Genomic DNA, 16,356 nt, shown 5'->3' with positions numbered 1-16,356 from the left:
CAAAATCTTAGGCATTTTACAATCCACATTTCACACTACATTCAAAAGCAACACCTATTTCCATACTGAGCAATTTCCAGCGAGGATAATGGTCAGCATGTTTGAAATCCTCCTCACCTGAATGCTAAGCTCTTCTTCTTTCACAGACTGGCCTGAAAGGTGCGGAAAGCCCACGTTTCCTCCTGCCGTCAACACTCGCATAGTGAACGGAGAACCGGCCAATCCTCACTCCTGGCCATGGCAAGTGTCCATGCAGGTACAGTTCAGCCAGATCCAATCACACAGCCCTTCTGGAAGACATAACAGACATTAAACACCGTATAAAAACAAAGGTTTCTTGTTAAATATATGCTTATCCATTGCTAATCATATGTGAAATTAACCAATATATATATAGATTGTTTTGATAGATATGTTCCATATATTGCCATATGTCAAATTTCAATAGGGAAACGATGGTATTAGTGTGCTTGTGGTCAGTTTTAAGTATTACTATTATAATATTATGTTGATCTATTGATTATGACAATCGTTTGTGTTTGTTAACGAAAGCATCAAGATTATAGGGATAGTTCAACCAAAGTGAAAATTTAGTTCAATTCAATTCAGCTTTATTTGTATAGCGCTTTTACAATGTAGATTGTGTCAAAGCAGGTTCACATAAATGGTCATAGTAACTGGATCAGGGTAGTTCAGTTTTCAGTGTTTAAGTTCAGTGTAGTTTAGCTCAGTTCAGTGTGGTGTAAAGTCATTACTGAGAGTCCAAACACTGAAGAGCAAATTCATCGATGTCACCATTTATTCACCCTCATGTGATTCCAAACCATTTTGTAAATGATATTTTGAAGAATGTTAGAAACTGGCAGCCATTAACATTCATCAAATGAAAAAAATATATATACTATAGATGTCAGTGGGTACCGGGTTCAGAATATCTTCTAAATAATGAAAGTAAATAAATATTAGGAATCGATAGATAACTATTAAAGCCATAACTCAAAAATGAACATTTTGTCATCATTTACTTAACATTCACTTCATCCAAACTGGTTTGAGATTCTTCTGTTGAACACAAAAGAAGATATTTTGAAGTATGTTGGAAACAGGTACCCACTGACTTCCATGTTTTTTTCTTGTCCTACGATGAATGACATGAATATCTTTGTGTTCAACTAAAAAACAAAACTCATAATGGTTAAAACCAATTAAAGGTGACTAAATTGTGAATTTCTGAATGAACTTTCCCTTTAAACTTAATGTTTTAATGTAAAATGGGTTCTGCATATTTGTAAAATAAATAAATAAACACAAATGTAAACACAAATAGGTTTTTTTCTATTTAAAAGTTTGTGTGTTTTTCTTGAAGGTTTTGCGTGACTCTGAGCCACCCATGTTGGGTCATACATGTGGAGGGACTCTCATTCATAAGAACTGGGTTCTGACCGCTGCTCACTGCTTTATCAGGTGAAAGCAAACGATTCCAGTCTTTATATACACTGTGAACACTAAAACAGACGCCACTGAATTATTTTAGGAACATTATAGGTGTACTTAAATAGACAGTTCACCCAAAAGTGAAAATTTACTCTCCCTCAAGTGGTTCCAAACCTTTTTAAAGTATCTAATCATTAAAAGATCAGCATCTCAGTTCAGACAACCATGCAACAGAAATTACAAATGATGATGATTTAGTTATGTTTATCAATCCTTCGTTCAAATCTGTGTTAGATCAAGAAAGAGATTCAGTTTTTACCCTTTTCAGTTATTTACAATCAATCAAATAACACAGAACTACTGGGATAACGGTTTATAGTTTAGATATACTTAATAACGGTTGTCCTAAGCATGTATACAAATTTCTTTCACATTTATGAGATGTGTCATTTCATGATTATAAAGGTCTTATGAACACCCCTTCAAGTAAAATTTTATCATTTTTTCGATTAAATTTAAAGTACACCTTTACCACCCTGCATTAATAAAAACTGATTTCAATCCCAATCATTCCAACTGCCACAATCACCTGAAGTTTTCCAGGTAGAGTAATTCCACAAGTGTACCTTTTAAACAGGCGCCGCCTGAATTACAGCTTTGTGTGTTTATCTGAGAGTGCAGATAAGATTCAATTACAGTGGACTATTTATGTGAATCTAAATGTATATCTTGCAATATTTCTATTTTTTGTGATTATTATTTATTGAAGAACAAAGAGTGCATACATAGCTAGCGACAACTATATACTAGTCAGGGTTTGCATTAAATAAAAATACATAAAAAAATTTAAATAATAAAATAAAACAAAAATAATAATAATAATAAATTAAATAATAAAAAAATAAATATACACATGTTTAAAAAAAAACTCTAGGGTGAGAATTATCTAGTATTGCACTTTTTTTTTTAATCTCCATTGTAAAATATAAACTCAACACAAATTCCAATTACCAGTCCGAATTTCTAGAATTGTATTATTTTTATTACATTAGGAATGAAATAGGGCCTCCATACTATAGTGATAGTAACTGGTTAAATTTTGTAAACCTTATTCACCCGTAGTGTCATGACATCATTGTAATAAGGCTTTCTTTATTTCATTTATCTCCATTTACCTCTAATAGTGTTGGCTTTTCTCAGGTATGCGGATGAGCTGCATCGCTGGAAGATGTGTTTAGGGAAACACAATCTGACTGTCTCTGAATCAACTGAGCAGTGTTTTAATGTGCTGGGTATCTATCGGCACGAGGGCTTCCAGTACCCGACGGTGCCCACGGTGGAGTTCGACATCGCTCTGGTGCGTTTGGATGGAGAGGTCACGGCCACCGAACACATCGATTTTGCCTGTCTGCCTTCCTTTGAGGAGCTCCTGCCCGGAGGCAAAAAATGCTACGCCACCGGCTGGGGAGATGAAACAGGTCAGGGTTATGAGATGTGAACGATGGTGATAAAGTTTTAAAGCTATAAGTAAGTTAGTAAGTGATGTACTGTTGTAGCACTGCACAGAAAATGTCTTTCGGTTTTCTTTAGTTTGGTCTCTTATTTATCACAGGTAGCCACAGTGAACCGCCAACTATTCCAGCATATGTTTTACGCAGCAGATGCCCTTCCCGCTGCAACCCAGTATTGAAAAACATTCATACATACACTACGGCCAATTTAGTTAATCCAGTTCACCTTCAGCTCATGTCTTTGGACTGTGGGGGAAACGGGAGCACCCAGAGGAAACCTATGCCAACACAAGGAGAATATGCAAACGCCACAACGCCATCAACAAGCCAGAATCAACAATTAAAAAGCCAGATTACAATTTGCTAAATTAAACTGGGAAAAAGACTCATTTTTGGAGACATGTCCTGTGGTCTGATAGAACTAAAATTGAACTGTTTGGCCATAATGACCAGAGTTACATTTGGAGGACAAAGGGGAAAGCTTACAAGCCTAGGAACACCATCCCAACTGGGAAGTATGGGGGCGGCAGCATCATGTTGTGGGGCTGTTTTGCTGCAGGAGGGACTGGTCCACTTCAAAGCATTGATGGCATCATGAAGAAAGAACATTATGTAGAAATACTGAAGCAACATCTCAAGACATCAGCCAGGAAATTAAAACATGGCCACAAATGGGTCTTCCAAACAGACCATGACCCTAAGCGTACTGCCAAATTAGTTAAAATGTGCTTTAAGGACTACAGAGTGAATGTTTTGGAGTGACCATCACAAAGCCCTGATGTCAATCCTATAGAACATTTGTGGGAAGAGTTGAAAAAGCTTGTGCGAGCAAGTCAGCCTACAAATCTGTCTCAGTTACACCAGTTCTGTCAGGTGGAATGGGCCAAAATTTCTTTAAACTATTGTGAGAAGTTTGTGGAAGGATACCCAAAACATTTGACCAAAGTTATACGGTTTAACTGTCTAGAATTTAATTAAAAACTCTCTAAAAAATTCTCTCATTATTCTGGCATTTAGCAAATGTAAATCATTTAGGTACTCCTAACAGACCTAAAATAGTCAACGTTTAGTATGATTTACCAAGAAGGTTGCTGGTTCGAGCCTCGGCTGGGTCAGTTGGCATTTTTTTGTGGAGTTTGCATGTTCTCCCTGCGTTCGGTTTCCCCCGGGTGCTCAGGTTTCTCCCACATCCAAAGACGGTGAATTGGGTAGGCTAAATTGTCCATAGTGTATGAGTGTGAATGAGTCTGTGTGGATGTTTCCCAGAGATGGGTTGCAGCTGGAAGGGCATCTGCTGTGTAAAACGTGCTGATAAGTTGGCAGTTCATTCCACTGTGGTGACGCCGGATTAATAAATGGACAAAAAGTGGTCAGGAGGTCAAATGTTGATAGTTTCAGAAGATAATAGGCTTAACTATTAATATAGTTGCATTGTCAGAGACAGGATTTGAACCCAGGTCTCCAGCGTCAGAGTCTGATTCCTTAACCACTGAGCCACAGGAAGATAGTGAATCCACCAGCAAGTAACTACTTGGACAGTAAGATATTTATGTACAAAAACAAACACACAAAAATCCAGACTTGGAACAACAAAAAATGTAGAGATAACAAAAGATTGTGTTAACAGAGGAACAAAAAGGCCAACAGACAAAATATCTCTGGAAAAACTAGAGTTAAAAAAAACAGGGAAAAGGCAATCAATTACTGAGCTCAAAAGAAAAAGTAGGGAGAAATAAGGACATCTAAGGGTAAAACAAAATCATGTAAATCTAAAATCATAAAAATGCCAGATCCTGACATGCATGTTCGTTTTTTTGTAAATAAATGACTTTATAATTAATGTTTTTTAAAGTATTTGTAGAATATAAAACATTAATAATAAAATTTTGGCACATAAAATCAGTGTAGTTATAAATAAATTTCGTTTATTGAATTAAAACTGAAATCTGAGAATTTCTGCATTATTCATGAGCATATATACAGAATTTTTAAACATTTTGGTTATTAATTTAAAATGTTTAAATATTAAATATTAATGCTAATTAATATTAATAAATTATTTAATAGTATATATAAATGGTAAAAAAAAAATAACACTGACAAATAAAACTAAATATTTCTTTAGATATTTATTTACATTTTTAGTAATTCATTAGTTTTGAAGGTTGAGACATAATTTTTCTAATTAAATATTAATTAAATAATTAATAGTACAAACTGTATAAATAATAAACAATAACACTGCCAAATAAAACTGTAAATATTTCTTTACATATACATATATATATATATATATATATATATATATATATATATATATATATATATATATATATATATATACACACATATATATATATATATATATATATATATATATATATATATATATTATAATTAATTGATTTTAAAGGTGGATACATAATTTTTTGCTAATTAAATATTAATATATTTACATAGTACATAAATAATAAGTAGTCTAATAAGTCTAGTACATAAATAATAAAAAAAAAATAATGCTGTGCCAAATAAAACTGTAAATATGTCTTTGTCTCATAATATATGTTAATAAAATGTAAGTGGTGGACTTTTTTTACTTACTCTAACAGGGCAGTGATTATCTAAATTTGCTTATACACATTTTTGCCCTGATGTAAAAAATCAGGGACTAAAAATATACAGATCCTATATATGCACAATGTATACTCACTGGCCCACATACCTGACAATGCTGATAGTCTCCAAAGACTCTAGAGTAACTGCGCCCTCTGCTGTACAGTTTTCACAATGCATCCTGAAATACACAGCAAACTCAAGTTACAATCCGTATTTATCATTCCTCAAACAAAAAATACATGTCATCTTTCCCATAGGTAACTCCACGGCTCCCAAAGTGGCTGAAACCCTGAATCAGGTGGCCCTGCCAGTGGTGCCATATGAAACCTGTAAACGCATGGACTACTGGTGGTTTCAGGTCAAGACCTCCATGATCTGCTGTGGCTACACTTCACCTGATGAGCTCAAATCTGTGTGTCAGGTGGGAAAATTATCTGGGATAAACTACTCTAAATCTAAATGTGGAGCCTGATAAATTTATTCTGTTTTTGGTATGTTAAGTGTGCACAAATGTGAGGACTAGCCAAAGTTGCTGGTCAAGTTCACCTAATGGCCACTGGTGTCACCACTAACTAGAGAAGGGTATCTTATACAATACAAAATGGTATCTTGCCTAAAATGGTGACTGAACCAATATTTTTAATAAAAAGGCCTACTAAATGATGGTTTATGTCACTGAAGAATGACTTTTATTTAAACAATATTTCAATTGAACAACATATTAAAAGCTTTAAACATGTAAATATAAAACTGAAGTAAACACACAACAAAATAAATAATCATAACAAACTCACATCATAAGCAATTAAGCCACCAAATCCAACTTCCATAATCTTAGCTGCCGTCGTTTTCATGGCTTTGATCGTCTTTTTCTTCATCATCTTGGTAGTCCTCTTTTTCTTCATCGTCATCGCCATTCTCTTGGTCTTAGTCGTCATCTTCATCTTTGTCGTCTTGGTAGTCCTCTTCTTTGTCTTGGTCTTCATCGCCATCTTAGTGACATTATCATGGTCTTTTTTGCCATCTTGGCATTAGTCTTCAACTTTTTAGTCCTTTTGGCCTTGGTCATCCTCTTCTTCGTCTTGGTCTACATCTTTTTTCTTCATTATCATTATTTTCTTTGTAATCGTCACTATCTTAGTTTTCTCTTAGCCATCTTATCAATCTTGTCTTAGTCATCATCATCTTCAGCTTGGCATTAATCTTCGTTGTCTTGGACTTTGTCTTCATGGTTGTCATCTTAGTCTTCATGATCGTCTGCTTTGTCCACTCAAAGTGGTCCAAGTTTTGTCCAAGTGGTCATCTTAGTCTTCTTGCTCTTTGGATTGGTCTTCTTCGCCACCTTTGACGTTAGCCTGCTTGATCTTTGTCTTCATCCGTAAGATGAACATTTTCTTGGATGTTATCTTGGTCTTAGTCTTTGTCATTTTGCTCTTAGCGTTTTTCTTCATTGTCCTCATGTTCTTGCTGTTTGTCTTTGTCTTCTTGCTGTTGGTGTTTATCTTCCTGGTCTTCTTGCTGTTGGTCTTTGTCTCCTTGGTGTTAGTCTTTGTCTTCTTCTTCTTGGTCTTTGTCTTCTTGGACTTCTTGCTATTGGTCTTTGTCTCCTTGGTCTTCTTGATGTTAGTCTTTGTCTTCTTCTTCTTGGTCTTTGTCTTCTTAGACTTCTTGCTGTTGGTCTTTGTCTCCTTGGTCTTCTTGATGTTAGTCTTTGTCTTCTTCTTCTTAGTCTTTGTCTTCTTGGACTTCTTGCTGTTGGTCTTTGTCTCCTTGGTCTTCGTCTTCTTGGTCTTCTTGATGTTAGTCTTTATCTTCTTCTTGGCCTTTGTCTTCTTGGAGTTCTTGCTGTTGATCTTTGTCTCCTTGGTCTTCTTGATGTTAGTGTTTGTCTTCATCTTCTTGGTCTTCGTCTTCTTGGACTGCTTGCTGTTTGTCTTTGTCATCATCTTCTTTGTCGTTCTCTTCTTCATCTTGGTCTTCTTCACCATCTTTGTCGTTTTCTTGTCCTTGGTCATCTGCTTGGTCTTCTTCTTCATCTGTCAGAGTCGGGGATAGAACCCGGGTCTCTGGTGTGAGAGGTGAATCACTTACCCACTGAGCTACTGGGAGGTGATGAACCTGATCAACAAAAGGCAACTTGCTTCTTTGTGGATACTCATTGTAGTTAGGTAAGTTAGGTACAGCAAAAACAGAGAGTCTTCCAATAATCCACAGCAAAGTACAATTTCAAAGATGTATGCTAATATAAGTTAATATCTTTTAAGTTCCTTTTTTTAATAAACACACTGCATTTTAGCAGTAAAAAGCTACAATACAAATTTTTGAGCTGAAGCTTGACTGCAAAATTAAATTGCAAATCAAATCAAAATCACAATATCTGTTTAAAAAAAAAACTCAACTAGATATTTTTCCCAAATCACACAGCACTAAAGTCTATTAACCAATAATAATGTTGCTTTCAAAACTAATTCATTGTCACAGGGTGATTCGGGTGGACCCTTGGTATGCCAAGACAGCCCCTCTGCCCCCTGGGAGGTTCACGGCATCACTAGTTTTGGTCCGATCGGCTGTGTCTTTGATAAGAAGCCCAGCGTCTTCACTCGTTCCTCTGTTTACCTGCCCTGGATAGAGAACGTCATCCGCAAAGACATCTACGACTTCACCAGTATGTCTGTTTGATTCCTGCATTTTCTGGAATTAGTGGATCTCAATTCCAGTCCTAGCACCCCACGACTCTGCATATTTTGTATGGTTCTCTTTTAACATTAGATATTTGTTCTAATTTGATCGTAAGTGCCCTGCAAAGTAAACTCTACAGAAATATGTACTCTATTTATATGGCATTCTGTGGCTCATTTCCACTGAGCAGGACAATACAGTTCTGTAAACATATTTATTTGATTTTTTACTGTACAAACTACCAAAATATTTACCTTAAAACTTTTTTGGACTCAATTGTAAGGCTACATTGTAAGGGTAGCCATTTGTAGTGTTGGACTTTCTAAAGTGCACTTATTCAATACCACAATGCACCGCAAAAAAATTGTAAACAACCCACGTACACTCAACAGCTAGAAAATACCTATAATACATTATGAGAGTTCACGTGCCAAATGAATTTCCATGTCTGACCACAAGGTGACTTCCACAGCGGAATCCTATCAGTGTTTTAAAATCAAGTTTTAAAATAAAATATTATATAATTGAAGTGATGTTTGTATAACAAAAAAAACACTTAGGTTGTGTCCGAAATTGCATACTTCCATACTATATAGTATGTTAAAAACAGTTTCCGAGCTAAGTAGTCTGAATTTATAGTATTGGAAAATGTGAGTATGCGAGAAGTACCTTAATGACCAACTAATTTCGGTAATATTCTAAAGTGTGTGTTCGATAAATGACATAATATCCCATAATGCAATGCGAGATAATTTATGAACGTAAATGCTGATTAATACTTCTGCATCAAGCGCACACGTATGCTGCGGTGCATCCTTAGCGCAGTCGCATGGCCTCAACTACGTATAGCACAAGCTCTGTGATTGGTCGGCTTGGTAGCTGTGACCAGTGTGGGCTGGATCAAGAGCCACACGAACCCGTTGGAGCAATTGTTTTCAAGTGTCAAGTCCTGTGAAGGAGCTTAAGATGGAAACTTTTGTTTTGTGTTTGACTTATGATTAATTTTGTTGCACGTCTGCCGGTTCACACCTCTGAATGAACAAATTTTAGCTACTTGTCAGGGCCGGAGTGGGACTCCTTTTCAGCCCTGGAGTTTCAAGCCAGACCAGCCCACCTCAGTTCATGACTGATTATATTAAAATAATGTCATTTCCAAATCAGTTTCTAATGACACGATCACGTCTTTTTCAAGAAATAAGCTGCTTTAGAACTTGAAATGTTCAACAACCCAAACAGTATTATATGTCTTAACAATAAAAAAATAAAGTAGACAGGTAAGGATCGAACTCGGGTCCTGCGGTGTGGTAACGCAACATGCTGACCACTGGACCACAAAGGCGCTGATGTTACAAATTTGTCTATTGACGGCTTAATCTTTTTCTCCCCTTTCTAGATTTCTGACCAATTTATGTCAGATTTATTAATGTAGTGAATCATCTGATTTTCATTGAATAAATGAAAAAAAGTGCGACTGCTGAGAGTGCTAGCAGCTAGGGACACTGGCCCTCGCGGCCAAAAAACGGATGGGCCCACCGGGAATTCTCACGGTCCTCCCGATTAGCCAATCCGGGCCTGCTACTTGTACATTAAGGTAGTGTTCACAAAAAATAAAACACCCATGAAGAAACTCGACACAGAGGAACACATAAAACCTACTGCCAGCTAGCATTTTGCAAGTGTTATTGCAGAGCAGCACAAACAGCACGCAGAAGTATAGATACATAACCATGCGCAAGGAAAACAACGCTGATCACTCTATGCAGAAGTATAAATCAGCCTTAAGTAAAGCGACAAAACTGATGCTGGTAGGTCAAGTAATAATAACAAATTGCGAATGTAGTACGTCCACATTCCATTCATATTATTCACATTCATACTATATAGAACGTACTTAAAAAAAAAGGGTTGAAATATGTCCTCAAGCTGGGATTCGAACTCAGGACACCCTGATGTGCCTCTGCACCAAATGTCAGCACTTGAACCACTAGGCTATTGCGCCGGCAGAATGTTCATATCTAAAGCTCATGTAGTAAATTCAAATGAAAATGTAGTACCTACTCGAGTTGTAGGCGATTTGGGACACAGCCTTGGTCAACATACTAATACATAGCGTTATTGTGATTAATTATAAGTGGTTAATAACTAATCAATCTGTTATACAATTGAAATCTAAGCTGTACGAGGAATGAATCAACCTGCAAAGCATATACAAAATTAAATTCCTTTTAATCAGGGGTGCGGCTAGCCGGTTTAAACCCCAGGGCTGAGCAAATAGGGGTTTGGGCCCCTTAATAGTAGCTCTCGGGGTCCTAAAAGTCAAACTTCCCTCCCTAGTGGCGCCCCTGCTTCGAATGCGAGTGATCAAATTTACTCACTTGTTTAATTCTTCACACTTGTTTTACTCGTCACTTCTTTAAGTAGACTATATTAGTAAACTAATGTAGGGAATAGTGAATGAGGCTACAGGGTGCAATTTCGAAGGTAAGGGAGTAGGGAGCAATGAACACTGTGTTGGTACCTAATCAATTATAATGCTTCATTCACACTAGTAGTGACTCTCTGGGTGGCGACCTGCTGCAAACGCAAGTGTGTGTAGGTAAACAGTATACAGCACGAATACAACCGGACTCTGAGTGAGCTAAGAGAAGATCACGTGAGCTCTACTGGTGCTCCTATTGGTTGTCTCTCAAGAAAGTCGATCTTCATTTCCATAAAGTTCTCAACTTTGCTGCGTCGCTCAACACGCACACCTGATTGCCAACGGTCGCTGTCGCTCGCATAGGCAGAGGTGGTCGTCTGAAGTAGCTCTCTTCATTGAAATGAACGGACTCGTCGTTCGTAGTGTCAATGAGGCTTGACACCGTTCAGCATTGACTTCTTTTCTAATGACCTGGTTGTCAGGTGTTTCAAAAAAATGGGTCACACAAAATATGCAGAGCAGTAGAGCATGAGGACTGCGATTGAGAAAAGCTGATCTACAGTATTTAGAATGGAGTTTAAAAGCCTTTTCTTTTTCTCAAGCTTCTGGTTGTGGTGGACTTAAAGATCTATTTGGAACAGAGGGCACGGTGGCATCAATGCATCACCCAGATACCTACACTAACAGAGCTGCCTGCCAGTGGAACATCCGCGTGCCCACCGGGAAAAACGTCTACCTTCACTTTAACAGCTTCTCCCTGGAGGAGACCGCACTGTGCCTCAATGACAAAGTCACTCTCAGTGATAGCATCGGCTCCCTGGGTAGAAATTTCCCATGCGGCATGTCCATATATATCAGTGTGCTTTCAGGTGGTAATATGGATGAGAAATAATATACGGTGTGCTCTTCTTCCCAGGCACCCACTGCAGCACATCTCCTCCGAGAGATCTGGTAGCGATTGATGACAGACTGACGATCAGCTTCTCCTCGAATGACAAAATCGTGGACACAGGGTTCAGTGCTACATGGAAAGCAGTGGATCCTGTTGATATAGAGTGTGAGTGAACAAAAAAACGTCTAAGTGAACAGTGTGTTGAGTACATTTTGTTTCATAACTGGGTTATGATCAATGGCGTTTTCTAAGGCAAGCTTCTACATCTTTTGACCAGAGTTGAGGAAAATTACTTTTCAAGGTAATGCATTACAATATTGAGTTACTCTCCCAAAAAGTAACTACTTAGTTATTTGTAATGCCTTCCCCCTAATAATGTCTATTGACCATAATAAATTTCATAAACCTCTAACTCCGCTAGAACACCGTAGCAACCACATAGCATCCGCTTGTTAAGTGGTGACGTGTTGGTGACGTATGTAATACTGTTGGCAGTATGTTAAACTGCCATTCATTTGAGTTGAGAAATCATTCGTTTATGATTTATGCTTTTTATTTATATCACACATTAAAGTTAATTTTACATAAAGTCATAGTGTACACAACAATCTATGGGCTTACTCCATAACTAATACCAAAATTTTAACAATTTATAAAAAAATGAATTACTTTCTGGCCATTGGATATTAGGCATGGACATATATATATATATATATATATATATATATATATATATATATATATATATATATATATATATATATATTGCGATAGTGATTTTCGAAAGTATTAAATCGCTTTGTAAACGTTTATTATTACCATTTCATGAGTCTCCCCATTCAGTTGAATAAAGTGCTTGGACCCTGAAGCCGCTCTGCATGATGTAAGACTTAACAAGTGGATACATGTTGTCAAACAATCCAATTTAAGAACCGTTTAGAACATCTTTTTTTAAATTATTATTTTTAGGGTTTTTCACCTTTGTTGGATAGGAAAATAGAAAGAATTGACAGGAAAGCATTGGGAGCAGAGAGACAGGAAGGATCAGCATAGGACCACGAGGCGGAATCGAACTCGGGTCACCATGAGCACCAGAGTGCATGTGTCGACACACTATCCACTACACCACTGGCGCTGACCTTTCAGAACATCTTTTTAACTGAGAATTGAGCTAATGACCATTCAGGAACATCACAGAAACTGCACAGCAACACACTGGCAGCCACTTTTGAAACTCTATCAACTAACCATTCAGATCACTGTGCAGAAGCAACATATTTTGTTGGGTTCACACCCAACGCAAAGAGAACAATGCGTCACTGGCTCTAGTTTACTCATAGTATGTTTTTCGCACACAGTTGAGTGCACGGATATTGCGCGTAATTTGCAATTATAGCAAATTCCACATGTTCACAGCAAACAAATAATTCACACAACCTTGTGAAAACCACCTCTATGTGCACATTTCTATTGATTTTGTATTCAATTTAAACATGCAAATACTTCAATTCGCATTTGGGCTGAACGCAGCATTAAAGTTGAATTCCGAAAGTAAAAACTATTTTTTTCCATTGGGAAATTGATTGTATATGATTTTTTTTAACCCATACAGTATGTTTGAATTAAAGCAGGGCTGTCAAAGTCAGTTCCTGGAGGGCCGCAGCCCTGCACAGTTGAGCTCCAACCCTGCTTTAACACACTTACCTGTAGGTTTTAAACAAGCCTGAAGAACTCAACTAGTTTGATCAGCTGTGTTTAATTAGGGTTGGAACTGAACTGCAGACGTGCGGCCCTCCAGGAACTGACTTTGACACCTAAAAATGAAAACATACTCAGCCTTAAGTGGTTCCAATCCTTTATAGCTTCTTTCTTTTGTTGAAGACAATATATTATATATTATTAATAAAATATTCTGAAGAAAACTGAAAAGTGGTAACCCCTGACTACCATAGTTGGAAAAAACAAATATTATGGAAGCCAATGGTTCAATGTTTCCAAAATATCTTCTTTTTTGTTCAACAGACAAAAAAATAAATAAATAAATCAAACAAGGAACGAGTAGAGAATTTTATTTTTTGGATAACCTATCTCTTTATGTCACTGGTATCAAAGCCAGTTCCTGGAAGGCCCACAGCTCTGCACAGTTTAGTTCCAACCCTGCTTTTACACACTTACCTTTATGTGTTAAACAAGCCTGAAGGACTCAATTAGCTTGATCAGTTGGGTTTAATTAGGGTTGAAACAAAACTGTGCAGAGCTGCGGCCCTCCAGAAACTGGGTATGAGACCTGTGCTTAAAGGAAACTTATTTAAAAAAATAATAAGTTAAACAGCTGAATTTGTGTAGGAAACTACATTTCCCATGATGCTGTGCAAACAATTTCTCCAGAAATAGTTATTATCAATTATTACACAATGCCTTTAGATAAGATTCTTTAGTTTTTAGGTCTGCTAGTCACATGAAGCACCCCAGTATCAGTAGTGTCTGGATGCAGCCTTTATGATGCAAGCTGACCATCTCTTAGAGATGCAATGTCAGACACAATGCACTCAATGGAGCTAGTGACTTCATTGTAAGGGGTAGGGTTAGGTGAGCCCATTTTAAAGCATTGCATGCAGCTCAAATTGCATCCAGACCCCTCTCCCCTATCTTCTCAAAATAATAACTTTTCAATATTTGTCTCAGACTCCAATTCACTCTATAGTAACAGACCAGCAACCTGTAGTCGTGAATCTCTATCTATCAACCAATTAGAACACAGTAGCAACCCCACAGCAACATCATGGAAATCTCTTAGAGCACCCCATACCATTGAACTAACAACCCATTATATTTTGTCTGTAAATCTCCAGCTGCTGTTGGCTGTGGTGGACACTTCACAAGTCAAAAGGGCGAGCTCCAATCACCCAACTGGCCCAATGACTACCCAAAACAAGCAGTGTGCACCTGGACTATCTCTGTTCCCACAGCCTCCGGAATCCATATAGTCTTCACTCACTTTGATCTACAGCCTGTTGGTTTGTTGGGGCAGTGTGTGGATTATGTGGAGGTCCTTGATGCAGCTGGAACATCACAAGGTTTGAATATAAAATGATTAAATATGAAATTGTAAAAAGCTGCATTTCCCATTTTAATATTGTAACATTTTTCTTTGTTCAGGCAAATTTTGTGAATCTGAGCCATTATCCTTAACTGTCAAAGGGGTAAAAGCCACCATCCGCTTTCTCAGTAATGATGCCAACCAGAAAAAGGGTTTTCAAGGACACTGGACAACTGATCCTGGTGTTTCTTCTAAAAATCACTTCTAAAATGGGGTTTCAAGGACACTGGACCACTGATCTTGGTGTTTCTCCAAAAAATATCTTCTAAAATGGTTTTCCAAAGACAGTGGACCACAAATCCTGGCGTTTCTCCTAAAAATATCTTCTAAAATGGGTTTTCAAGGACACTGGACCACAAATCCTGGTGTTTCTCCTAAAATATCTTCTAAAATGGCTTTTCAAGGACACTGGACCACAAATCCTGCTGTTTCTCCTAAAACATAACTTCTAAAATGGAATTCCAAGGACACTGGACCACCAATCCTGGTGTTTCTCCTAAAACATAACTTCAAAAATGGGTTTTCGAGGACACTGGACCACCGATGCTGGTGTTTCTAAAAAAAAAAAAAATCACTTCTAAAATGGATTTCCAAAAACACTGGACCACACATCCTGGTGTTACTCCTAAAAAATATCTTCTAAAATGGGTTTCCAAAGACACTGGACCACACATCCTGGTGTTTCTTCTAAAATATCTTCTAAAATGGAATTTCAAGGACACTGGAGCACACATCCTGGTGTTCCTCCGAAAAATATCTTCTAAAATGGGTTTCCAAAGACACTGGACCACAAATCCTGGTGTTTCTTCTAAAATATCTTCTAAAATGGGTTTTCAAGGACACTGGACCACAAATCCTTGTGTTTCTCCTAAAATATCTTCTAAAATGGAATTCCAATGACACTGGACCACCGATCCTGGTGTTTCTCCTAAAACATAACTTCAAAAATGGGTTTTCGAGGACACTGGACCACCGATCCTGGTGTTTCTAAAAAAAAAATCACTTCTAAAATGGATTTCCAAAAACACTGGAGCACACATCCTGGTGTTCCTCCGAAAAATATCTTCTAAAATGGGTTTCCAAAGACACTGGACCACAAATCCTGGTGTTTCTTCAAAAATATCTTCTAAAATGGGTTTTCAAGGACACTGGACCACAAATCCTTGTGTTTCTCCTAAAAATATCTTCTAAAATGGAATTCCAAGGACACTGGACCACCGATCCTGGTGTTTCTCCTAAAACGTAACTTCAAAAATGGGTTTTCAAGGACACTGGACCACCGATCCTGGTGTTTCTAAAAAAAAATAAATCACTTCTAAAATGGATTTCCAAAATCACTGGACCACACATCCTGGTGTTCCTCCTAAAAATATCTTCTAAAATGGGTTTCCAAGGACACTGGACCACACATCCTGGTGTTTCTCAGAAAAAATCATTTCTAAAATGGCTTTCCAAAGACACGAACCACAGGTCCCGGTGTTTTCTCCTAAAATTTCTAAAATGAGACCTGCAATTGACTACAAAAAGATTTAATCTTTACAGACTGAACTGAGGAGAAACAAGAAACATCTGGAAAACATGAAATTACATTTTTTTCCCATGAGCTGTTTTTAATTATTTGGTATAATCATAGCACAGGCTGTTTATTGTGTTGAAAACTTCTAATTAAAATGGTGTTATTTGATGTTTTGTGTAAATATGTTTT

General features: G+C 37.2%; 2 protein-coding genes across 2 annotated transcripts in view; one reads left to right on the top strand and one right to left on the bottom strand.

Annotated features, from left to right (window-relative positions):
• The window catches only part of zgc:154142, a 43,244-nt gene extending 26,909 nt beyond the window's left edge, over positions 1 to 16,335 (top strand). The window contains exons 12-20 of the mRNA NM_001099240.1: positions 147 to 256; positions 1,367 to 1,464; positions 2,635 to 2,912; positions 5,819 to 5,982; positions 8,043 to 8,226; positions 11,262 to 11,480; positions 11,576 to 11,716; positions 14,404 to 14,628; positions 14,711 to 16,335. Of these exons, the coding sequence (NP_001092710.1) occupies positions 147 to 256; positions 1,367 to 1,464; positions 2,635 to 2,912; positions 5,819 to 5,982; positions 8,043 to 8,226; positions 11,262 to 11,480; positions 11,576 to 11,716; positions 14,404 to 14,628; positions 14,711 to 14,859 (1,568 nt within the window). The 3' untranslated portion in view covers positions 14,860 to 16,335. The remainder of the gene's footprint in view (positions 1 to 146; positions 257 to 1,366; positions 1,465 to 2,634; positions 2,913 to 5,818; positions 5,983 to 8,042; positions 8,227 to 11,261; positions 11,481 to 11,575; positions 11,717 to 14,403; positions 14,629 to 14,710) is intronic.
• The window catches only part of otx2a (orthodenticle homeobox 2a), a 238,883-nt gene that overhangs the window by 120,769 nt on the left and 101,758 nt on the right, over positions 1 to 16,356 (bottom strand). Inside the window, exons 4-7 of the mRNA XM_073908412.1 lie at positions 5,668 to 5,739; positions 4,361 to 4,434; positions 2,610 to 2,895; positions 118 to 290 (exon numbers count right to left, since the gene is read on the bottom strand). The gene's annotated coding sequence lies outside the window, so the exon portion shown is untranslated. The remainder of the gene's footprint in view (positions 1 to 117; positions 291 to 2,609; positions 2,896 to 4,360; positions 4,435 to 5,667; positions 5,740 to 16,356) is intronic.

This window comes from Danio rerio, chromosome 1 (assembly GCF_049306965.1).
Source record: "Danio rerio strain Tuebingen ecotype United States chromosome 1, GRCz12tu, whole genome shotgun sequence".
NCBI lineage: Eukaryota > Metazoa > Chordata > Actinopteri > Cypriniformes > Danionidae > Danio > Danio rerio.
This window is presented reverse-complemented; position numbering and strand designations above follow the sequence as displayed.